The sequence below is a fragment of the Kogia breviceps genome, chromosome 17, assembly GCF_026419965.1.
Source record: "Kogia breviceps isolate mKogBre1 chromosome 17, mKogBre1 haplotype 1, whole genome shotgun sequence".
Classification (NCBI taxonomy): domain Eukaryota; kingdom Metazoa; phylum Chordata; class Mammalia; order Artiodactyla; family Physeteridae; genus Kogia; species Kogia breviceps.
This window is the reverse complement of record NC_081326.1, coordinates 42857486-42884257: the sequence shown is the minus strand read 5'-3', so window position 1 is coordinate 42884257 and position 26772 is coordinate 42857486. Positions and strand designations below refer to the sequence as shown.

The following is a 26772-nucleotide window of genomic DNA, read 5'->3' as shown; positions in this document are numbered from 1 at the left end:
TTAATATAAGAACTGGTTTTCAAAATAAAATATAAGATTATACTTTATTAAAATGTATACATGTGATATAGTTGGGTAAGTAATTGAGATGTCAAATTAAACTTAATAAAGATAATATTTCCAAGACATCAGACTAGAGTAGAAAGAATTTTGGGGGTGGAGGTAGATGAGGAACCTTTAAATTTGGTATATAACAAAGAAACTCCTTTTTAAAAAACAATATTGTCACATTATTTTATATAGTTTATAATGCATTGAGTTGCTTTAGACCCACAAATGTTACAAAATTGGTCAAAGAAAAATAGGGACCAGAACTCAAGATTCTCAAATTTACATACAATGATCATAAAGCAACTCTGTTTATTTGTAAAGGAAAATTAGTAGTTTTTAAAAACGCAGCAATAGTTCAGGAAATCTCTTAATACGTGATGTTAAAATATGAGTATCTCAAGATGTAAAATAATCAGAATAAAGGTGGTTTAATGAAAGGTACCAGTCAAGAATCTTCTAGTCAGCAACAAGTACACAATCTCATATTTAATTTAAAAATCTAGTATATTTTCCCTGTTGTATGGTAGGTAATGCCCTTCTATCACCATACATTAGAGGGGACACATCTATGTATCTAATCATATTAGGACATCACAGCATTGCCCCCAGTTGTAGACAGCAAATATTCTTCCCTAAGGGTCTTCCACTTACAACCAGTACTAAGACAATCTTGTCTGTAGTGTCTAGTGTAACAGTATTAATGCCAAGTATTTGCCAGAATGTAGAGCAATGGCAACTCTCACACTCAGCCGCTGGGAATGTAAATCTGATACAATCACTTTGGAAAACAATTTGGTGATGTCCAGCAGCACTGAAGCTGTGCATAACCTATGACATGATTTCACTCCTATCTATATAACCTAGAGCCATGCTGTCCAGTACAACAGCCCTAGCTGCATGTGTCTACTGAAATTTAGCTTAATTAAAATTCAATACAATTTTAAAAATTTAGTTCCTTAGTCACAGTAGTCACAGTTTAGGGGCTCAACAGCCACATCTGTCCAGTGGCTACTGAACTGGGCAGGGCAGATATAGAACATTTCCACCACTGAAGAAAGTTCTTTTATAAGGCACTGCTCTAGAGAAACTACTATATGTGTACAAGGAGACTGCTGAAGAATATTCATTTTAACACTACTGTGATAGAGAAAAATAAAAAATGTAAATGTCCATTAGTAGAAGGAAAGACAAACAATCTGGCACACCCATGCAACGGACTATGAATGAGATTATGAACATCCAAGTGATTAATCTAATATGTGTATAAGGTAGAGTTAAAAAAGCAAGCTGTAGAACAGACGTGGTGGGTATAGAATACGTTTTCTTATTCTCTATATTGTTCTGATGTAGCTATTTCAATAAAAAGGCCAAGAAGAATTACAATGTAGTGGAGTTAAGAGCTCAAGCTAGCCATGTGAACTTGGGCAACACTGAGCTTCATTTTTCTCCACTGCAAAACGTGATTAACAGTGCTAAGAAGTGCCATGGGCTGCAATGAAAATTAAAGAAGGTAAAATATGTGAAAGTACTCTTTAAACTATAAAATGCTATGAAAATAATAGCTAATATTAAGTAGGACATAAAACTACAAACTGAAAATTATCTGGGAATTTTAAACGGACACAAACTCCTCCTTGGGTAGGTAGGATTAGGTGGGATGTGTTTTTATGTGGCACACAAAAATTACAATTTCTTAGTTTGTCAGTGATACTCATTTAATCTTGCATAAGCAAGGACTAGAGGTGGAATCCTTTCCTCAATTTAATCAAAACAGTACAGCCAGATTAAGTAATTACTTCAAAAATACTCATCAATTATAAAAATTATGACAGCAAATACAAATAAGTATTCAGTAAATATTTCTGAATACTTACTATATGCCAGTCAAATTCAAAATGTTTTGCATGCATTAATTTATATAATCCTCAGAACAACCCTAAGAGGTAAGTAGTATTCCTACATTACAGAAAGGAAATTGAGGCAGTTAAGTACCTTATGTTGGTCAAGGACAGTTGGCTAGGGAGTGTAAAAGCTGAGACTTGAATCCAGGCAGTCAGGTACTAGAATTTGTGCTCTTTAAGTATCTATTATGTCCTTGGCACTGTGTTTAATCCTCCAAATATAGTACAAACCTGATAAAAAATACTCAGGACCCCCCCAATTCACCAGGGCAATGAAGCACAAATCTTTAACCAGAAATTCAAAGCTTCCACAGTCTGACCTCAATTACTTTTCCCCACCTCTCTCTCATTATGCCCCTGAAACCAATCCTCTGACACCGAAAGAAGCCTGCTCAGGTCTCTAAATGTACCTGTTTCTCTTCTTTGACCCCTTAGTTCCTTCTTCCTGGCTTTGCTATAATTCAACATATCCCTCAAGGGTCTCACCTATTTCTAATTCTTCCATGGAGATTCCCTCTGGTTATCACAGCACCAAAAGATTTCTCTATGAGAAAATCTCCCTAACTTACCATGTATAATCAAAATGTGATTAATTACACAAATATAATTAGGACATTACGTGATCGTAAAACAGCAATGCTACAACAAGAAAATTCTGAGGACATCTCTGTTAAATAAATGTACATACTGTCAAGGCATGTGCTAGCTGCTTTCCAAGGTCTGGGATTAGAATTTTCTTTTCAAAAATTTTCCCTTACAGAAACATAATCTCATGAGATGAGATTCTAGAAAGATCTCCATTAACTCTAGGATTGAACACTACCTAGATTTAATTTAAACAGAAATAATTAAAAAATTTAAAACATTATATATTACTAGATTCCACATAGAGTATTTTATCCCTGCATTCAGCATAATGAATCTGAAAATAAATCACTACCTATTTCACTCAGGAAGGGAAACACTATCATGCCATTCCTAATATGAAGACCTTTTTTTTCTTCAGGAAAATAAGAACATAAAAATATTTTGCCCTATCTTATTCTCCAAAGTATAGAGACATTTTTATTTACTTTGAGCATCAATTTCTTAACATAGCAAGAAATACAAAAACTGACTGATTTTGGTTGATTAAGTATCATGTCATAATAACACAGTGTTGACTTTAGTCAGCAAAATATGAACAATCTGACCAAAATATTTAAGTTATACTGATTAAGAATACATTTTATATAAGCTTGAATTGATACCAGACAGCAATTTTCTTTTATAATCTTAAAATATGATAAATAATATTATTCTACAGTACAGTTTCTAAATACATTACCCTTGGACATTTTCTAAGCTATAATTAATTCAGAAAAGGAAAAGGGAGAATTAAGGCAACATATGAACAATCCAACAATGTACATTTGACAGTTTTTATAAACAGAATAATAACCACAAAAAAATTTAACTTTTAGTATCTATGCCTCTATACCATGACATTTTAAGAAAATAACCTTGTAATTGAAAAGAAAATGTTGAGCAACAGCAAAGACAACCATATAAAATATGAAAGTACAGTTACTCAAAATAGGGACTCAAGACCGTAGTAAAAATTCAGAGAACAATTATGTACGTTTTAGATTTTGGCTACAAAATAAATATTTAAAAAAAACGTTTTGTATCTTTCAAAGGGAATACAAAAGAAACTGATCTAGGTAAGATGAAATTTCATTTTACCTATGAATTCTTCAAATTCAAAATTTTAGTTCTGAAAAAGACATGGTCTTTTAGAAATGGGGTAAGAGCTAGGAAATATTTTACCAATAAAACTGAGACATGAAAGTGGTGGAAAAAAAGGATATTTTTCACACCTTAGCATGTGTGTTGAGGCACAAGCATTCAAAATAAAATGTAGGAACTGAGAAATAATGAGGTTAAACAGCTCTTAAAGAGATGCTACAAAAATGACTCCCAACCTAGCTAGTGATGAATTTTAAATCTCTTTTCTTAATGTGAACACCGTAAAGTATTCCTTTAATATATAACTGTTTATATATAACTGTTTATAGACAGAAATGTGTTTTCTGCTTTAGAGTACCAAAAAGAAGAAATAGAATATACCTTCACTAAGAGTAGCTGCTTCCAAAAAGAGGAGGCATTATGATACTTACTTCTAAGCATCTTTTCTATCAACAATTTACCTAACAATTGCCTACTACATTCATTATGTATATGTATAAATATATATGTATATATACATGTATAAATACTTCCATTCCCAAATATTCACATAATCTGCTATTCATATTTTGTATGCATTAATAAACTCAGATTGATATTAAAATACAGAATTCTCATTCAACATTAACATGTTTTTGAATTATACATGATGTATACCATTGTCTTAACATACTACAAAAAATACAAAAGAATGTGCACAGAACTACTGCATCTTTTTTTGAAAAGGCCAGTTGAGTAATTATTCACAAATTAATGGTGAAAGGTCTTATTTAATTTTGTTTTGTTTTGTACACTACTATGCTTAAAATTTAATCAGGATTATTTTGATCTTGAATATTAACATCATAAGCCATGGCCAGAAAATGACTAAGTCACAATGACAATAACTTTAACTTACAGAACTAGTGAAACATTTCTTACAAGATAAATACAGATATACTATATTTAATATACTAAGAATATTAAAATTTAAGTGACTTCTGCCTTAATATTTTAAATGTACCATCTATTTCTTTATCAAGAGAAAAAGGTGTTTGAAAAAAATCAGTAAATTGATATACTTTAAGCATAAAGATGATTAAACTATGTTCCATGAAGGTTCCATGAAGGTAAAGACTGTGTAAATTTTATTACATTTTTTGTATACAGTGTAGCCCAACATCGAGCAAATAGCTAGTAAATGGTAAGCATTCACAAAGATTTTTGAGAAAATAAATAAATGACATAATAAAACTGATTTATTATGTAAAGAAGAAGAATATCTTTATTATTTCTATATTATAGAAATACCTGGTTGGCACCTAGTACATGCCTGTACTCCCAGTCAAATTAGTGTACTAATGATATATCCAGCACCAGCACTGAGAGAGAAAAGACAAATACTGAAAATATTTGGATGCTCATATGAAAGGAAAAGATTAAACTGGTTCCTCAAATAAATAAACAAAATAACCCTCAACACACACACAGACACCAGAATAGAGCACGTATTTCTTTAGAATTACCATTGTTGAGTGCTAAATGATGAACGGGTGAGCTAATGATATCACACTAAAAATAAAGTTTAAAATATCCAAAAAGCAAAAATAAAGGTTATAGAGAGGATGAACATGAAAGAATAAAATACTGGGTTGGCCAAATCCCGAACGAACTTTTTGGCCAATCTAATACGTATTTTCATATATTTTACACTGAGTGAACAGAAAAAACCCTAAAAATGTAAAACGATATCTGAAGATTTAAAGATATAATGGATATAAAACTGTCATTTTTTTCTACTTTTTAAAACTGCAATTACAGCGTAAATTAGTCTAAAAATATCTGGAAAATATCCATAAACAAGAACAAGAAGAACAATTTCTCATACACCAATAATCACAGGTAACTACCTTTGACAATTTGGTGTGTAACCATCCAGGCTATTTTCCATTCACACGTAAACATGTACATAGATAAGATCATACTATACATGCAGTTTTTAAAACAGTTTTGTTCACTTAACAAATATGTAAACTACATTTCATGTTATAAATAGGCAACCATACCATCCTTTGTGATGGTTACTTACAATTTCACTGCATGGATATATCATTATTCTATTAACCACTCCTCTACAGTTGAGCATTTAGATTATTATCAAATCTTTGCCATTATACTATATTAATTAGCCCCTGTTGCTCACTTATGTTTAAAACACAGCCTAAATCTACAGCCAATTAGCACTCAACTGCTTTTGAATATGTGATCTTAGAAAGGTAAAGAACATGTGTAATCATCAACTTTGTTTCATTAAAGGTATGTAATATTACTGATAGCTATTTTGTCAATACTTATTTTTATTGCCTGTAAGACTCACACACCCAGGAAAACTACACTATAAAACTAGATATAATGTTCAACATGGTTAATATAATGAACACTGCTGTACGTACGATACATATGAAAGTTGTTGAGAGAGTAAATCCTGAGAGTTCTCATCACAAGGAAAAATTTTTTTTTCTTTTATTTTGTATCTATATGAAATGATGTGTGGTCACTACATTTATTGTGTAATCACTTCATGATGTGTGTACATCAAATCATTATGCTGTATACCTTAAACTTACACAGTGCTGTATGTCAAATTATGTCTCAATAAAACTAGAAGAAAAAAAAGAATTTTTAAAATTTAAAAAAAAGCTAGTTTCCATCTTGAACTTTATATGCTCATAGGAAACTACAGGAAGAAAATGCTCTAACACTGAATCATCTCTTTCATGAAAATCAGCCTCTAGGAGGATTATCCAATTATGAAAAATAAATATTTTAATTAAAATGAGAGGTGGTTATTCAAAAGAAAACAGCATGCTTAATTATAATAATGCTGCTAGGTATAGTTAATGACCCTATACACTAAGGAAGGTCGAACTTTAATGACCTGGACCACACCAAGGTCACAATTGGTAGCAGAACATTGATCAACATATAAAAGCCACCGAACACATGAAAGGAATTACAGTACATCACACATCAAACATTTTGGCCTGGTGCTTCCTTCCTCTAATCCTACTGGCAGGAAATGCTCTACATATCCTTTGAGGTGACCATACACATTTAAAAGTAGTCCCTTGTTAAAAAAAGCTCTTGGATACTGCAATTTTCTCCAAAAGAGAAGAGCAACTTCTCAGCACTGTTGCACTACATTTCTACTTGCAGCACAGAAATGGAGCTCCACTGATGAGGTAGTGTAACTGCATAATGTAATTTCTTCTTTGAAGGGTTAAAAGCATAGAAACTAAAACTGGAAAAATATGTTTTCACATTTTATATGATATAATATCAGGCAGGTTGACTCATAAATGTTACAGATTTGACTAGTTTATTATAGATATATGTAAATAAAGTTAAACATTATATAAGTAAACATGTTTTGACTTATATCACCTTATAAGTTAGATTTTCACCAGAATATATTTATGACACTAAGAATAAATTTTAAAAGAATATAATTTTGGGCTTCCCTGGTGGTGCAGTGGTTGAGGGTCCGCCTGCCAATGCAGGGGACACGGGTTCGTGCCCCCATCCGGGAGGATCCCGCGTGCCGCGGAGCGGCTGGGTCCGTGAGCCATGGCGGCTGAGCCTGAGCGTCCGGAGCCTGTGCTCTGTGGCAAGAGAGGCCACAGCAGTGAGAGGCCCGCATACCACACACACACACACACAAAATATATATATATATTTTTTAATATGCCTACACTTAATTGGAAAATGTACAAATGATTCAGTTACACTATTCAAAATGAAGACTATGAAGTTGGAAAAAATTAGTGACCAACTCAGACTGAAGGATAACTTTCCCAGGAGGATATCTGGGAATATATCTGTTGTGACATGATCTAGGATAGAAAAAAGCATTTGATTTTATTCTTTTATTCTACATCATAAATATGTTTACAGCATAACATAATGCTGTTTACCAGAATGACAGGATATTAGTAATTACTGTATATTTCATTAATATCCATTCCGTCACCAAACTGAACCAATGACGTTGTAATTCTGTAACTATGCATATTATTCTTTTCCCTAGTTTTTGGATAATTCTTAAAGTTTAGTGGGACTATACCTCAGTTTTATCAGGTGTTATTTAAAATCACCTGGAAATACTGAGGTTGTGCTTCACTGAACATGAGCTTCGTGACTTCTACTCAGAACTTAACTGGAAATGCCAAAGACATGCTGTCCACAGTGTGTTTGATAAGCCGACATGGGACAGGGATACTTTTCACTGTTGTGTCAGTTTATCAAGCCCATAGCTGGATGACAGTCAATTCAGTTAGAGAACAAGAGTCCTGGAATACAAATAATTACTTCCTTTTGAAAAGCAATATACTATATAATGTACAAATGCCACAGACATATGACAATTTGCAATAAACAACTGTTGTAATAAATAAAATTCATAGCAGTTGGTTCAAAAGCTCTATCATAACCAGAGTTATTAAGGTATATCCTTCATCAGAATTTGTCTGATGAACAGAGATGTTTATTAATAAAAAATTTAATATTCATTCATGGCATCTTTATTTTTTCCTTATATTCATTAGTGATTTACATGGAAAATATCATAGTGGATGAATATACAATTTGATATTAAGGTATGACTAACTGAAGTTAAAAATTGCTTTTTAATTTTGATCAAAATCATATCTTGAATTGTATGATTTGATATTGACTTGACTATGTCAAGTAGACTTATAGATGATAAATTATGTTGAGAAAAAAGTCACAACTTAAAAATTCATTTTAACATTTAGTTATGTCTAAAGTAATCTATGGCTATAGAGGTAAGAATAGAGGTTATCTTTGGAGCGCAGGGTACTGGATGGGGCGGGAATGAGGAAAGTTTCTGGGGTGCTAGGTGGTTGTAACATGGCTACATATATATTTTTATATATATAAAAGTTCATTGTGCTTTACACAAATAATTAATGCACTTTCCTGAATGTAAGTTATAACTCAATAAAAAATAGATATGAAAAAAAGTTCACACCAGTAAAAAATTAGCTTTGTGCTGATTTATTTTTGTCAATGTGGAATGATTTTCAGGCAAGTTTTTGTTCACAGATCAATGCTAGAAACGATGGGCAAGAAAAGTATTTCAGATTGAGGAAATACCTTTCTTCAGAACAGAGGATGCACAGTTTCCAAACAGCCAATAAGTATTTCTACTATATAAAACAGTGAGAATTGTAGTTTATTTCAGGGCAGTGACCTAGTGGGCACATAATAAAATAATAAATAAAGATAAGTATATTTATTAATAGCTATTGTTTAAATTGGTACTTTAGAAAATAATAATTTCCTTTATCTCCTATAAAAATTACAAGGATTTTGGTGTAATAGCATCTCATTAGTAGTTAGCAAGTGCTCTTACACAATGTGTAGAGGTATTCATATTAGTATATATTAGTCTTACATATTAGTATTAGTATGTATTAGTCTTACATATTAAATGAATGCATAGATGCTTGCTTCCTACCTTGCTTTCTAATTATCTTCTATATTTGTGGAGGGGATAAGAAGGTCTTGGCTGAAAACAGCCACTAATTAACAAGGGTAAAATGGGTCTTCCTCAAATTGCAGTTACAAAGCAAACACTGCAACTCACATTTACAAGTTTCTTAAACTCAAAGCTGGTCAAAGATTTTTTTATCAATCAGTCAATCATATATCTGTCCTGTTTAATCCTTTTAGAATGTTGAGCATGGTACATTATATGAATAACAATAAGAATAAACATGCAGGCTACTCTTTATTTACAAGATTCAATCTTTGTTATTAATGAGGAAAAAATGTAATTCTTACTTTACATCAGACACTTAGTAGCACAATGTTTTACTTTTTTTTAAAGAGCTGTCCTGTATGTCAGTGGTTCTGGTGAACAGTCATCATATTCCAGAAACTCTGAAGATGTATCTGGAAGGTACACAATGCTTTCTCTCAGGTGAATTTAAGCCCAGAAGTGTTTAGGTAATAATTTCACATGATGTTAGTGCCTCATTGAGAACACACAATCAGGAATGCACATAATAAGATATTACATATCTAGCATACTTTATATAACCAGAATGTATTTAAAATAAGTATAAGATAGATTTTCCAAGTTCACGATAAAAAATTGTTATGATGTAAATCCAAACAAATTCTATTATTCTGTAGCTTTTTTCCAACACGAATTTCTAGAGGAAAGCTTCAAAAATATCAATAAAAGAGTTAATACATTTAATATAACATTCTAAAATTTATGACAGTAGAACTTATAGTCATTTTCAACACCGTTATTGAGGTAGCTTTTGGCGGCAAATAGAAACACATTCATAGAAACCTACATCCTGCTACAGGAAGCCACAAAAGACGCAGTTACTTTGGTGAAGGCCAAACATAAATCCAAAGCCTTCACACTAGATCAAGTGAAGAACACAACAGGGACTAAAAGTCTGCCAACAGTATTTTCAAACAAAGCTTTTAGGCAAGTTACTCTAAATACCTACTATCCCAATCTCTTTGATTTGCTAAAAGGGAGTTATTTGAAACCAACACTATGCATTACAGGATTAGGGACATAACGTCACTAGATATGAAACATGCCTTGCCAAAAACCAACACAATGGTTATTTTGAGTACATTTATATAGAAAGAAAATTGGGAAGAAATTAATGGTTGGGAGGGAGAGGGCGTAGTTTTGTAGAGATTTGTAGAAGTTAATCTTTACAATGTATCTGGGAACTACAGCTCAGTGTTAAAGCAGATGATAAGCTAGGTTTTATGAGAAACTGTAAAGACACATAGAGAAGCAATACCATATCTTGAGCTGCACATTCATCAGGAATAAAGAAAGGTCATTATTACTATTTCCAGAAAAGAATAATTTTCCTGTTTTGAAATAAAATAACTTTTCAAAGCATACTGCACAACTGTTAATGATGTTAATCTCATCTATGAATTTCTGTAGGTCATATGCTTCAACTGTCAATTGTTTGGGCCTACGTAAATTGTTGAACTACACATGTAAAACAAAATTTAAAAATTAAGTTAATCTCAACCATGAATTTCCTAGTCACATCAATTTAATGTTAGATCCTATTGGGAATATTAACCCTTTGAGAAGTCAGGACAACCATAAGAAGGTTAAAAATTACAAAAAAGATATTGTTAAAGTTTTAATGTATGAAAGAATTGCGTTGCCATCTTGGATTGCATCAAAGTCTATTTATTTAAAACCTTTAACGAGGTACTTGATTCTTGATTTTTAGTAAACTATGATTTAAAAAAAATCAGCACAGTGATTACACATCAAAGTCAATAAAAAATTAAGACATTTTATAGTAGTTAAAAAAAAATTGTGCTTAGTTTAACAAGCTTCCAGTAAAGCTTCCATTTAAGAAACGTGCAGTTTTTGTGTTGAATGTTTATACTTCTGAAATATTACTCATAAAGTTAATTTTTATAATGAAAGTTAAAATTTCTCATCAACTAGATAAGAACAAAGCATGATTTTCCATTCTTCCTGTGTTGGTGGTGTCACATCAGGTTCACAGTGAGAAATTGAGAGGAACCACTGTTGCAAAAGTTGCCCATAAAAAAGCAATAAAGAGACAGAGAACAAATTGTGTACATACTGCTGGAAGAACTCTACTAATGCAAGTCTTCTAAGAGTAAAAATGAATCAGCTCCCCTAATTTTTATATTTCTTTAAAGGTGAAGTTCCATGAATTAAACTCCTACAGATAGGGTACACCTGTCAGAAGCCTCATTTATAAAAGATGTCTAAAAAGTTTGCCAAAGTTACCATGGAATTTTCATATAATGCTTGTGGACAATTTTTAAGAGAATTAAATTCTCTGTGGAGAAAAGCTGAAACCCAATACTAGATTCAAATCTATTAAGTACTGAAAGCACTAAAAAGGATTAGCAAATGTCTACAAAAAAGAAATGGCTAAAAATTCAACAACTGACAAAGTTTTTAAAGAGCTATGGGATAAATTAGTCACAGATAAAATCCCATAAGGGACATCAGAAGACCCACAAATATTTAAGGCATGAACCGAAAGCTATAGGCAGAAGTTCACAAACGTCCAATTAAAAGAAGGATATAGTTCCCTCAAGTAAAAGATGAAAGTTTAAAAACTTTGTAATTAAAAATACTACAAAAGCAAAAAGTTCTGTTTTTAACATTTTAAAATTCTTTTAACAAACATAATATTTTGGAAAGAAGTATAAACTAAATTTTATTGTTACAATCATTAGTTTATTCTTAAAATCTTTTAGTACAGGTATTAAAAGACTGTGAATTTTTAGACCATGTGAAAGAGCAATGATATAGGGAGACAACATGTAATCTTAAATGGCTTCCAAATTTGTGCATCTAATTCTGTAAGCCCTATTTTCAGATACGTAGCTTAAATACAGTATTTCTCAATCGCATAGGATTAGAGAGAAAAAGCCCAAGTTAGTAGAAACCTTCATAACATACATATTCAACTTGATATAATTTTGGTGTAGAAAAATACATGCGAACAGATAGTACGTAGTTGTTTTTAAAAAATAAAATCAGTATTTTCTTCAACACAATTTAGAGAAAAATAATGATATGTAAGAATACTCTGGGAAGAAGAGACAATTACAACAAAGAAAAGAGAATTTTAATTTATCTCTTTTTCTTTCATAACTTTGAGGTAGAACTAGAGTAATAACTAAATTATACTGAGGTAAAAAGAGAAAGATGTCTCTTATGAAATAAAAATCACAAAAGTATACTGAGTTCACTAATCAGCAAACCTATGTTAATATTTATATCCAGTCATGACCCACTTCAGACCTTATAACAGATGTGAGAAAAAGCTTGATGATGATCAAAATCATTAGCTAGGTATGCAAATGGGGAGCTATTTTCTGTAGATCTAATGCAGTATTAAGTACAACCTAATGAAAATTCTATAAATTTTCAAGTATCCTCAAGGACTGAAGACCTCAAACACTAGGGTTATAAGAGTTTTTACCATAAATTATGGCTATAATATCTATAAGATTAAGTCCATCTTGGCTTAGAATATTTTCCAGAACCTAAGGAAAACGCATTAAAAATGCACTAAACTTGGTACTTAATAGTTTTTTTCAGTTTACTCACTGTTAACAAGAAAGTTGTTAGAAAAAACTATAGCATCTAAACAGCAATAAAATTTAATGGAGTATGAATGTGAAATTTCAAAAAATTACGTTTCAAACTCATACTGGTTAACTAGAGTTAGTTAAATTAAAGCCAGTCTGTCTTAAATTCAGTTACAGGCAGCATGTCGTGGTAAAGAGCACGGGCAATGCGGACTGGTTCTGTTCCTCATTTTATGTGTGACCCATGAGAAATTATTTAATGTCTGCAGATTCAGTTTTTTGTCTTTAAAATACAGATAATCCTAATACCTGACTCTTAAAGTTATTGCGATTCATAGGCATTGCATTGAAAGCATCAAGCAGAATCCCTGACACAAAAAAAACACACAATAGATGTTAGCTATTACTGCTGCTACCAGCAGCAGCTACTGCTACTTCTGCTGCTGCTACTATTATATTACAGTTATAGAAATGTAGGTCAGACACTAGTATAGAAGGCCAAAGAAACGAGACATTACTTCTCAGTAAACTGATTATGAAACGTTTCAAAAAGACAGCATGATTTAAGCAACACATTAAAAGACAGATGTGATTCTTAAAAAAAAAAATTAACTAACAATGCTGAACACCAAAGGAAAAGATTTTTAAAGAATCCATAACTGCAACAATGTAAAGATTTTATAACAAAAACTCTTTGAAAGGCTAAGCTGGAAGAAAGCTTTATTTCAAGAAAGTTGAAAATTCATACATAAACAAGGGCCATAGAAAAGGACTTACTAAGCATTACTGGGGTAAATAAAATACTTAACTTGAACAAGTGTCTTATGTAAGATAACAATTAGTGGTAAGATTTGAAATCTAGCTTGAGGTCAGATCATGGAGGAAGATGCACGTTGGGTTATGAGACAGGGATTCTGCCATGTTAAAAATCGAGCACTATGACAGATGTTAAACAGAGCTGCCACCATCAAATATGTGGTATGTTAAAGCCAAAAAAGCCTACTACATTTTAATTCATACAGCGATGTTGAACTGTGAATCACTTGGCCTTTGCAATTCAAATGGTAACAGATAACACTTGAGCTATAATAATTTCAGTTTCCTATTGTTACTGATCTATTTGCTCCCACCCTAGTAGCTATTTCACTGAAGGAAACTCCTTTCACATTTTCTCAGGTATAAAAATGTTTTGAAGTCTTGGTCACAATATGTTCTACAAAAGTTAAGTTTTCATGAAGCTTTTTAATAATGGAGAATATTCTGTTGGTTAGAGACAAAAAAGTAGTCTTTAAAGAGTCTTCTGGTCTATGCCGTCTTAAACAGTTAGTTCAAAACCAGGCAAATATTTCTGAATATGATGACACTGAAGGATGACCACAACATATTACTGAGTTTAAAACAAATCCAAGTTGCAGAACAATATGTCGAGTACAATCCCATTATTTAAGACAGAGACAGTCACACACACAACACATACACACACACACACACACACACACACACACACACACACACAAATGGTCTAAAAGAGTGTCAACCTAACTATTAACATTGGCAATAAAGTAAGGGAGCAATCAGCACTCATAGAGTAAGCGTTGGAATTCTATTTTCTACGCACACACATTTTGTATTATTTATTTTTTTAAAATAAACACTATATTACACTTTTATTTTAAAAATTTTAATAATACTGGTTTATTAACAGATTACAATAAAGGTAGACTTGATATTTAAAAAGTCATCCTACCAATTGACTTGTAAATTATTTTTTATTCCTATTTTAACTTTTCATATTTTAATTTGATAACAAGACGACTGAATAATGATAAACTAAACTGTAAACAATATTTTTTTAAAACTTGGAATACAAAAAAAAATTTTTTAAGGTACTTAAAATGCACTGAAAAAGTGACATATATTACTTATATAGCCTCATGAATAATTAACATTAACATTTCTATTCCCTTGGCTACTTTTAAAAAGAAAAAAATCTGAACAGAATTAAAGAACGCTTTTCTCTATTCCTTCCTGTGAAAACTACAAAACTAAATGGAACTTCTGGAATCAGTCTTTCCTCGCATAATAATTTTCAAAAGACGCAGGACAGAATGCTATAAGGACACATACAGTAAAAATGGGACCATGAAAAAAAGTTTAGGGCATAAGTTCATAACTTCTGATTTTGCTTATTTCATCAATCTAGGCATTGTGGGAGGTGTTATAGACAAAGTTAAATGATTAATGTTATCAAATCTAGCAGAGCTTCACAATGTAATTTCACTGACTCAAATGATGTGGTTGAGGTTTTACGTTCCATGGAGGGAGGTACCATGAGCTCTAGTCAAAAATATCTATCGTTGGCATCAAATACGTTGTCGGCACTCAATAAGTACCTGTTAAATAACTGAAATAATGAATCAATGTATATTTAATAAATAAATGAATTAAAGTAATGAATGAATTAATGCATGCAGACATGTAATGGAATGGCATAAATGGCTCAAAGATACCTACTGTTCTAATGACTGATATAGGGCTATTTATTCTATTCCTCATATGGAAAGCTATTTTTGAAAAATTATTTAAAACAAAAACCAAGTCAACTACTTACAGATAGAATTCAGGATCACAGTCAAAGAAGTTTTTAGAAAAGTCTTAGGAAGAGAAATAATATAAATCCAATGTAATTTTTCTTATAGCAGTTATCCTATAAAATGGTTAAGATCCTGACTGAGACCTATTTCCATTTTTTAATAAACAATCGTAAACACTATAATTAATGAGCTGCAGATGATGTATCAGAATTTGTAGAACATAAAGTTTCTAAAAAATATATAATCCATTTATATAAGAAGAGTAAGTAAATTATTAAATTCTTAATATAAGTTACAAACACATTTAAACATTTTAATTATACTTCTTTATAATCCTTATATTATTGTAATTTCCTTCTATCAGTCTAGCATAGGTAACTTCTTAAAACCTCTGCCTTGGGGTTTCCCTGGTGGCGCAGTCAAAAGAGAATCTGCCTGCCAATGCAGGGGACACGGGTTCAAGCCCTGGTCTGGGAAGATCCCACATGCCGCAGAGCAACTGAGCCCGTGAGGCACAACTACTGAGCCTGCGCGTCTGGAGCCTGTGCTCCGCAACAACAGAGGCCGCGATAGTGAGAGGCCTGTGCACCACGATGAAGAGTGGCCCCCACTTGCCACAACTAGAGAAAGCCCTTGTGCAGAGACACAGACCTAACACAGCCAAAAATAAATTAAATAAATAAATAAATTTAAAGAGTTAAAAAAAAGCCTGCCTTTATAATCGTTTATCCTTAACTGTTTTTCTGCTTCTCTTTTAGCTTGAGACAAGAACCTGAATCATCTCTCAGGAAAAGAGGTTTTGCAAGATAAAGGAAAAATCTTAATATTAGGCCAGACTGTCTGTGCTTCAGAACTTCGGTATAAGTCAGAGAAATGGTCGAACACATCATAGGAACATCTCAGATTGAGTTGAAAGTCAACTGGGAGATTGTCTTGTCCAGGAACAAGCAGATGTAAGATAGTTAGATCAGTAGGCAAGGAGGAAGCAGGTAAAGAGCACAGATAGTTAAGAAAGGAGCTCATGACTATATACAGCTGGGCATGATCACTGAATAAATGTTATATATGTTGTTGTTTTCTAGTGGATCAGATGTTTTTTTAGAAGAATAAAGTATGAATCCATAAAAGGTATTAGTAACTTAATAAAAGTTTTATTATTTCACATTTCCTGAGTCAAAGATTCTAAAAGTAACAACTATCAACTGAAAGTCTGTAAAAATTATGAAGTTAAAAGAAGACTCCACTGAATGATTTTGTTACGGGGTTGGTGGGAAAGCATGGGAGTGAAGGATACTCACTTTTTGTGGTAGAGCCTTTCATGTTTGAGTTTTTAGCATTAAAATTATTAACATTTATTAAAATTGTATTTTTTTAAAATCCTCTTTGTTCAAAACTTTTGTAAACCAATGATCTAATTATGCTACACAAGGTGTGGTCCTTGAAGCAGCACATCAGTATGATCCAGTATCAGTGTCATACCCAATCACTCTTGGTAGAAATGTGGAATTTCAGGCCTCATTCCATACCTCCCAAGTCAAAACCTGCATTTTAAAAAGATCTCCGGGTGATCTATATGCACATTAAATTTAAGAAGCACTAGTCTAATTCAACATAAATCATAACCCTCTAAGCCTTCCATGTAGTTGATCAGCCTTTGCTACATCAGCAATGGGTAGCTCAGTACCTCCTGAGACAGTCAACATTTTCAAAAATAAACTCCTGAACTCTGCCCGCCCATCCCCCAAACTAAATCCTCCCACAGCCTTTCCTTCCCTCAGTTAATGTCATCCTTCTAGTTGCTTATGCCATACAACTGAATTATCCTTATCCCCTTTGTCTCAAAACCCATGTGCAATCCATCTGCAAATTCTCTTGGCTCTACCTCTAAAACATCTCCAAGATCTGACCACTTCTTACCATCTCCACAGCCACAACTGTGGGCCCTTGCCCTTCCCTGCCTACAGTCTGTTCTTCACATACTGGCCTGAATTATGTGCTTAAATATAAACTGAATCATGCCACTTCTCTGCTCAAACCCTCTTAGAGTTTCTCATTTGATGAAGAAATCAACCCCTTAATAATCAAAAAAACTTCATATCACACATTCAGTTGACTGACACAAATAACAGAAATAATCCTTAACCTTTAGAGATCAATATCAAACTCCCATTGGCTCTTTTGAACTGTGACTTCCTTTGTTTTTAAATATATATTTCACCCCTTTTCTATCTTTGTCTATCTTTAGTCCCTGCTGGTGAGCCCTTCACTTCCTTCTGTAGATAGATATTTAGTAAACAACAGAAGCAGTATTTCAAAACTGGGCACGTGTAAATTATTTTCCCCACAACTACATCTCACTCAAAATAACAGCCAAAGGCCTCACAATGGCCTATGAGGTTCCTCCATAGTGTCTCTCACCTCACAGCTTACTACTTTCCCTGGGCACACACTGTTTCAGCTGCCATTGGCTTCTTGGGTGCACTCCTGCTTCAGGATCCTGTGCTCTCTTGGTGAGATGTCCTCTGATTAGGGCCATGCTGTCCACCTCTAGCTTCCCATTTCCTATCTTCCTCCCTGCTGTATTGCCTCCACAGCATTTCTTACAGTCTAATATACCAGATTATGTATGTATGTATGTATGTATTTATTTATAAATAACTGTCTTTCTCCTCCATTAAATTTAAGACCAGGGATTTTTCTTTGTCTTGTTCATTGATCTATACTCAATATCTAGAATAGCGCCTGATGCACAGTAGGCTCCCAATAAACATGTGTCAAATAATGACTAATGAACAAGCAGTCCCATTTATGATTAGATTTTTATAATCTGAAAGATCTTTATTTCACTGAGCTGCAATTAATGTCATTATAATATCCACAAATTTAATGGTCCTAGGTCTATTCTTAGCTTCAGAAGGAATGACACGTGATAAGCCAAGTATTTGAAGAATGGCCGCACATCAACTAGGAGTTTTCTTATCTTCAAATTTAAGATCTTCAGTTATTTTGGTCTTCCTGTTTTCCCTCAAAGGTAATATGTCTTTTTTTTTTTTAACTGACTGCATTTAAGATTTTTCTCAAACTTCAGAAAAGACAAAAGCATCTCATCTCTACTGAGATCTGTCTTAGGCCTTGAAAGCCGTGTTGGGGGATGCAGATGCTGTTGCATTCTCTCTCTCTCTCTTTGCTCAACATCCTGCCTCAGCCCATCAGGGAAGAGTCTCTTTATCGTCTATCTTTGATTTTCAATCATTTGAACATGTACCTAGGTGTAGTTTTTCTTGCTTGGATTGAGGATAGGCTTCTTGAGTCTGCTAGTTAATGACTCGATAAATTTAGAAAAGTCTAAAGGTCTATCTCTTTAATTACTCATTTTATTCCATTCAATCTTTCTTCTACTTGTACTCTCATTACACGTTAGACCATTTGACAGTGCCCCACATGTTTTCCATTTGTTCTCTTTCTTGTTCCTTTTTCCTTTTCTAATCTTTCTCTTCCCTCTCTGTGCTTCAGTTTGGATAATTTCTCTGAAGCTATCTCTAAGTTCACTAATCCTATCTTTTGCTTTGTCCATCTGCAGTTATGGCTATCCAATGAGTCCTTAATTTCAGATACTGTATTATTCAGTTTTAGGATCTAATTTAAATAGAGCTCATTTCTATGAAATCCTCCATTTTTTCAACATTTTTCTTTACAGTATTAATAACAATTATTTCCAACTCCTGTCTACTAATTTCAAATCTCAGTCATCTGTGGGTCTTTTCTACTAGCTAAATTTTCTCCTGATAATGGGTCAAACCTTCTTGCTTTTTGGATATCTTTTTTCTTTTTTATCATGTATCAGACACCATGTATAAAAAGGCTACAGAAACAGAAGTCAATGTTATTTTCTCCCAGAGAAGGCAAATCTATTCTCGCCAGGCAGCAAGGATAAGGGGTGGATCATTTCCATCCAGTTGTGAACTGAGCTAGGTTGGGGTTGGCTTGCAACTCTAACTAAACCCAATTCACCTTTGGTTTCAAACGTCTCAAGGGTGAGACGTCCTGTGTTTGTTGCAGGCCCTTCCCTACAATGTTGCACTGTTCAACAGAAATATAATGCAAACCACAGTTGGGATCCACCTATGTAAATGAAAATTTGCTGGCAGTTACACAGATAAAAGGATTAAAAAAAACAGCGGAAAACAGTTGCAATAATATATGTAACTCAATATATCTAAAATATGGTCACTGCAATATATAATCAATATAAAGATTATTAATGAGATATTTTATTTTCTTCTTAATTCTTCAAAATATTCAGTATCTTTTATACTTACAGGATATCTCAATTTGGATTACCACATTTCAAAAGCACAACAGCCACATGTAGTCAGTGGCTACTGTACTGAACAGTGCACCTCTAGCATGGCTTTGTCTTTTAAGGAATGTGAAACTTTGAGAAACTCAATTTCTTTTTGCCAGTTCCCTTCCACACTTGACACACAGAAAAAAGCACTGCGGAGGACTGACTGTATGTTTGAGGCTCCTCCAGATTCCAATATGTCACTCTAGCCTACGTGACTGATAAACATCCCTTGATTTCTACTTCCCACAACAAAATCTCTCTGCTTATAGCCAGATGAAGCAAATAATTCCAGAGCTGAAAAGAGTACCCAGTGTCAAATGTAAAATAGATAGCTAGCTAGTGGGAAGCAGCTGCATGGCACAGGGAGATCAGCTAGGTGGTCTGATCACCACCTAGAGGGGTGGCATAGGGAGGGTGGGAGGGAGGGAGACGCAAGAGGGAAGAGATATGGGAACATATGTACATGTATAACTGATTCACTTTGTTGTAAAGCAGAAACTAACACACCATTGTAAAGCAATTATACTCCAATAAAGATGTTAAAAAAAAAAAGAGAGCTAGTGGGAAGCAGCTGCATAGCACAGGGAGATCAGCTCGGTGCTTTGTGACCACCTAGAGGGGTGGGATAGGGAGGGTGGGAGGGAGATGCAAGAGGGAGGAGATATGGGGATACATGTATAAATATAGCTAATTCACTTTGTTATACAGCAGAAACTCACACACCATTGTAAAGGAATTATACTCCAATAAAGATGTAAAAAAAAAAAGAGTACCCAGTGTCCACTTACCTAGAAAGGGTATTTCTCTCTCTGAAATTTAATTCCTCTGGACCTCTTTGTGACATCAATTAATATATTTTTTAAAATCAGTTTTGTTGAGACATACATAACTGACATCCCATAAAGTTTATCCTTTTGAGGTGTTCAATTCAGTCTTCTATTTTGTATACTCTCATTTTACTCATTATATATCATTCATTGTACCTCACTACTATCTGATGCTAGAACATTTTTATCACCCCCAAAAGAAATCCTATACCCATTAGCAGTCATTCTTTTTTCCCCTCCTAGCTAACACTATTCTACACTCTGTCTCTATGTATTTGTCTACTCTGGAAATTTCATATAGATGGAATCATATAATATGTGGCTCTTTGTGTTTGGCTTCTTTCACTTTGCATTTTTCCAACATCGATCCATATTATAGCATATACTTCATCCCTTTCTATGGCAGAATAATTTTCTATTTTATGGGCATAACACATTATGCTTAACCATTCATCAGTTGATAAACCTTTGTGTAGTTTTGACTTTTTGGCTATTATGAATACTGCTGCTATGAACATTGGTGTGCATGCTTTTGTATGGATATATGTTTCAATTCTCTTGTGTACATACCTAGGAGTTAAATTCCTGCATCATATGGTAACTCTATGTTTAACCTTATGAGAAATTGCCAGTTTTCCACAGTAGATGCACCATTTTACATTCCCACTAGAAATGTATGAGGGTTCCAATTTCTCCACATCTGTTGCCTTTTATATTATAACCATGCTAGTGGGTGTCATTTTGACTTGTATTTCCCTAATGACTAATGGGGTTGAACACCTTTACATGTGCTTATTAGCCATTTTTATATCTTCTTTGCATATATATTCAAATCCTTTGCACATTTTTTAACTGGTTGTCCAACAATTATTGAGTTGTAAGAGTTTTTTTGCCCATTCTGGATATAAATCTCTTATCAGATAGGTGATTTGTAAATATTTTCTCCCATTCTGTGGATTGTCACTCTCTTGATAGAGTTCTTTGCAGCACAAAAGTTTATAATATTGATACAGTTCATTTTATCTATTTTTTCTTTTGTCCCCCATGCCTTTGGTGTCATTTCTAAGAAACCATTATCTGATCAGAGGTCACAAAGATTTACTCCTATGCTTCCTTCTATAAGTTTCAGAAATTTTAGCTCTTATTTGTACGTCTCTGATCCATTTGACTTAATTTTTGTATATAATGTCAGGTAAGGGTCCAATTTCATGTGGATATCCAGATTTCTGAGTACCATTTGTTGAAAAACTATTCTTTACCATTGAATTGTCTTGGCTCCTTTATTAAAAGCCAATTGATAGTAAATGTGATGGTTTATTTCTGGACTCTCAATTCTATTATTGATCTGTGTGTCTACATTCATATCAGTACTCCACTAGCTTGATTATTGTTTTGTCATAAATTTTGAAATCTGGAAGTGTGAATCCTCCAACTTTGTTCTTTTCCAAGATTGTTTTGGCTATTCTGGGTCCCTTGAAAATCCATATGAATAATTTTCCATATAGAAACTTTGCCAATTTCTACAAAGAAGCTAGCTGGAAGTTTGATGTGAATTATGTTGAATCTGCAGATCATTTTGAGGAGTACTGACATCTAACGATACTAAGTCTTCTGATCTACGTAACTGGGATATAATTCCATGTATTTAGATCTTCTTTAATTTTTTTCAACAATGTTTTGTAGTTTTTAGAGTGTAAGTTGTATATTTATTTTGGTAAATTTATTTGTAAGTATTTAATTCTTTTTGATGCTATTATAAATGGAATTGTTTTCTTAATTTCACTTTTAAAGAGTTCATTGCTTATTGTTATTGTAAACTGATATTTACACAGTTGTTCCTTGGTATCTGTGGGGCGATGGTTCCAGGATCCACCGGGAATACCAAAATCCATAGATACTCAAGTCCCTTAGAGTCAGACCTCAATATCCATGGTTCTGTATCCACGGATTCAACCAACCATGGGCTGTGTAGTATTTACTATTGAAAAAAATCCACATATAAGTGGACCCATGCAGTTCAAACCTGTGCTGCTCAAGGGTTAACTATATATTGATTTTTTATCCTGCAACCTTGCTGAATTATTTTATTGGCCCAAAAGTTTTCCAGAGGATACCTTAGGATTTTCTATATACAAGGTCATGTCATCTGCAAAAAGACACAGTTTTATTTCTTCCTTACCATCTGGGTACCTTTTATTTCATCTTCTTGCCCAACTGCCCTGGTTAGAACCTCTAATACAATGCTAAATAGAAGTGGTGAGAGCAGATATCTTGTCTTGCTCCTGATCTTAAGGGGAAAGCACTCAGTCTCTGACTAGGGACTATATTAGCTGTGGGTTTTTTATAGATGCCATTTATCACACTGAGGAAGTTAGAAAAAACAAGACAGAAAGAAGAAATACAAAAGGCAGATTAAAAGAAAGAGGAAGTAAAAACATATGGAAAGGGAGCAGGAGAATGAAATTACTAAATCACATAATCAGGGGGAGGGACTAAACGATAGAAATATGAATTTAAAAATAACTGAAGAGAATTCTAAAGAAATAGATTCTGAAATGCTCTGCCATTAGATACGTATATGCTTTTGGAAAAACACATAAAAATTCTGTGTGCCTCGGTTTTGTCAATTAGAAAAAGAAAGTAAGGGCATTTATTCTGTAAACATAAAATAGCTATTATGTACTTTTTGGGTAAATATTTATATGTATTTTGTGTGAGGCAGGATGTGAGGCACTAAGATCTAAAGAGATAATGTACATTTTTAGACTTTATACTTGGCATTATATTTCTATATTCTATCAAATAAGTCAAACTATTAAAATAGTGAAATGGAATGAAATGAGATACAGGGAAAGAAGGTAGAAAGTAAAGAAAGAAAAAATATGAAAAGGGAAAGGGTAAAGAATGAAGAAAGATACAGAAAGGGAAGGAAAAATAAGGTCTGAAAAAATATAGAGAAATGGGTAAGAAGAGAGACTGAGGGAAAAAAAGTTCAAGAAGGACAAAGGGGAGGAAGCAATGAAGGGGGCAAAGGAGAGCTACATCTCCACAAATGACTGCTGAAGAGCCAGAAAGGGGAAAGAGTAGAGGAGGAGAGGAAGTATCTTAGTGGTTCACTTTATTGATAGTGATAGGGTCTTTTAATATGAAACATATTTCTTTCACCAAAAGGAAAGTAGGAAACTCTCTGAGGTCTACTTAGCTCTGAAGTGGAAAAGAAAAGATAAATATACCTAAAAGAATTTCCAAATGTTAGAAAATTAAATTGTTTTCACTCAGAAAGGATTCTGCTGTAATCCTTTCTCTAGATACTGAGGAAGTCAAAATATGAGTTGTGATCTTGGCTCTGTCATTACTTGACTAGAGACAATTATTCTTTTGACTCCTCAGTTTCCTAATCTATAAAATAAGGAAGTTGGATTAGATGATTCCTAAGGCCTACTTCAGTTTTGACATCCTTAAATTTTATGTAAGTTAGCAAAATAAAAACATTTAAGGGATGAATACTATAAGCTACCAGAAAAAGTAATACAAGAAAGAAAGCAAGATATACAATTCAAAGGCAAAAAATGTCAACACAAATAACAGAATAAATTGAGAAAACAAAATACCTAGGTCCACTTAAAGTAAAAATAGCTGTCACCCTCTAGGTGGTAAATGTATTACAAAAATCAGAATCTTTCTCAGCAGTGACATTTATTGGAGAACAGTAGAAAATTTATTTCTGATAAGAGTGAGAGACTACAACATCTGAAAAACAGACCAGCAGGAAAAATAAGACACTTGTTTATCTGTATTTCTGTGACTTTTCTCACTTGGCATTATTTGCAACTGTACTTTTATGTCTGGCAGCAGTGCCAACTTCAGTACGAATGATATATTATTTTTATCACGTTGATTACATGTGTTCACCAGTTTAGTTGTCCATATATGCTTGGTGTGGTTTGCAAATAGTCAGTGACAAAATCCAGAGCATGGCATTTTCACAGAAAGTGTTTACTGTGAAATTTCTCCTTAGAAGTTTGCTTTTCTTTACAGCTTTGATCCATATGACACGCACAGTCCTACATTTCAAATAATGGCTTATAGTTAAGAAAATGCTTCATTTTGATACAATATGACTATATTAGGATATGGTAGTTCTAGAGAGGACGTAATTTTCTCGTGTAATTAGAAATTTGGTCAAATTTAAAGTCTGCTAAAATTTTCCAAACTGCACTTCTTCAGTTTTATGGTGACTTGGTACTTACATTCTGTTATTCATCAACACTTCACAGAAATACTTGATTTGTCTGAATGAATTTAAAAACCCACAACTGAAGAAAATCAGAAAAACCTGGTTTTAAATATCAAAAGATCCCGAATGAAAAGTATTTCTACAGGCCACACTGAGCAAGTTTTATTGATCAGTGTACTTCTTTGCAGTATGAAATTGTTGCAAGATTGAACATAAGAAAATAAACTTACTGGTAAATATCTTTCCTGAGGACAGATCTGCCAAGGGGATTGTCAGCCTGGGGAGCCATAGCAACAGAGCCAATCTTCAGAACCATGGTGTCTTCTTTTGCTGCCTGATTAACTGTAAAAGAAATAGATTCATGAGGTATACAAGTAGATCTGTACGCACCTTCATCTTTACGGAAAAATTTTTGAACAATGGGATAGAGACAAATTAAGATAAGACCATAAATGAGGACAAGGAAAAATTTGTTTAAAATAGAAATATTTAATGCTTTTCTTAACTATTTCCTTTATATCCCAATAAGTAGTTCTCTGTATAGACAATTAAAATGGCAATGAAAAAAAACTCCACTCAACATGAAAACATGTGATATTAATTATATGTAAGTAATATTGAAGCAGTATGTTTATCTAATTTCATGATCTGATACTACTACATCTTTCTCCCAAGTGATTTTCAGCCCTGGGGTTTCAACATTGCATTGTTGTTTACAAATATATTGAAGGATATCAGAAAGGCAGTAACAAATTCTCAAAGTTACTTGAATTTACAGTTAGTAATAATTAAATACAACACACACACACACACACACACACACACACACACACACACACACACACACATACAAGCACACAATAGCACGTTAGGCTGTAACATGTCAGCTTAATGGCTGCAATGGTGAAGAAAATGATGGCTGCAATGATAAAGAAAGAAAAAACCCAGTAACTGATTAATATGTAAGGACACTTCAACTTTCTATTCTAGGCACTTTTTAATTTTAATAATTTCTATAGTGGAATTACTTGAGAAACAGTAATTTCACACTTGTGTAAAAGTTCTACTTCCTAATGGAATCTAAAGCTAAGTATTCTCAGAAAACAATAAAAGGTAAAAAGGTATATTAATTCAGATTCTTTTCTCTATACTGAATAAAAAAATTTTATCACATGTTCTCGTGACATAAAGCTCAACAATTTTTCTATAAGTCACTGGCTAATTTAATGTCTTTTTCTAAAAATTATTTGGAATGAAAAGGTGTTCTTGATGGCCCCATTAATTTATATTAAATTTTACTCCCTCTTCCTCCACAGATGAGTCTACTGTAGTAGCTGTTTAAAACTGTTAACAATATACAACTTTTTGGGTTGTGAAGAAAACATATACTAAAATTCATAATTTCTCTCAAAGAACAACCATCTGCCACAAACGGAACAGAAAAGGACTGGCTGCAAGACCTCAGGAATATCCTGAACAGAACATGCCTACAAAGGCATACAATCCATATTTCCCAAACTGTGGTGGCCAAAGAATGCAAAAGCTAAGAGATTATTTCCAGCTGCTTCAGCAGAACACTCAGTATGGTCTGACTTAGATTAGTCTAAAAAAGAAAGTCAGAATTAAGAAAATCAAGAAAAGTAAGAAGAAAGATATTCAGCGAGGAAAAGAAAGAACCAGAATAAGATGTACATAAAGGGAGAGGCAAAATGGCAGGGGAAGGGGAAGGACAGCAAAAGGGGAAGAAGAGACAAGCTATCATAATAAATATTAGCATGTGGATGCTATAATAAAGATGGTATTTTTAAATGTCCATAGCAAAAAAGATCAAATAGAAAACTACTTCTCATGCAGTTGTACTATTTTCAAATGGCTAGAGGTCTGGCTTGATTATAGGTCCTTATACTATGAACACTGTTTACATTTCATAGATCTTACA

General features: G+C 33.2%; 1 protein-coding gene across 9 annotated transcripts in view; it reads right to left on the bottom strand.

Moving 5' to 3' along the window:
• VPS13B (vacuolar protein sorting 13 homolog B) overlaps positions 1–26772 on the bottom strand; it is a 774679-nt gene that overhangs the window by 328020 nt on the left and 419887 nt on the right. For all 9 annotated transcript variants that reach the window (XR_010837425.1, XM_067017180.1, XM_067017176.1 and 6 more), the window contains one exon: positions 25064–25175. Coding sequence is in view for 8 of the 9 variants with exons in the window: in XM_067017180.1 (XP_066873281.1) it covers positions 25064–25175 (112 nt within the window). In the remaining variant the exon portion in view is untranslated. The remainder of the gene's footprint in view (positions 1–25063; positions 25176–26772) is intronic.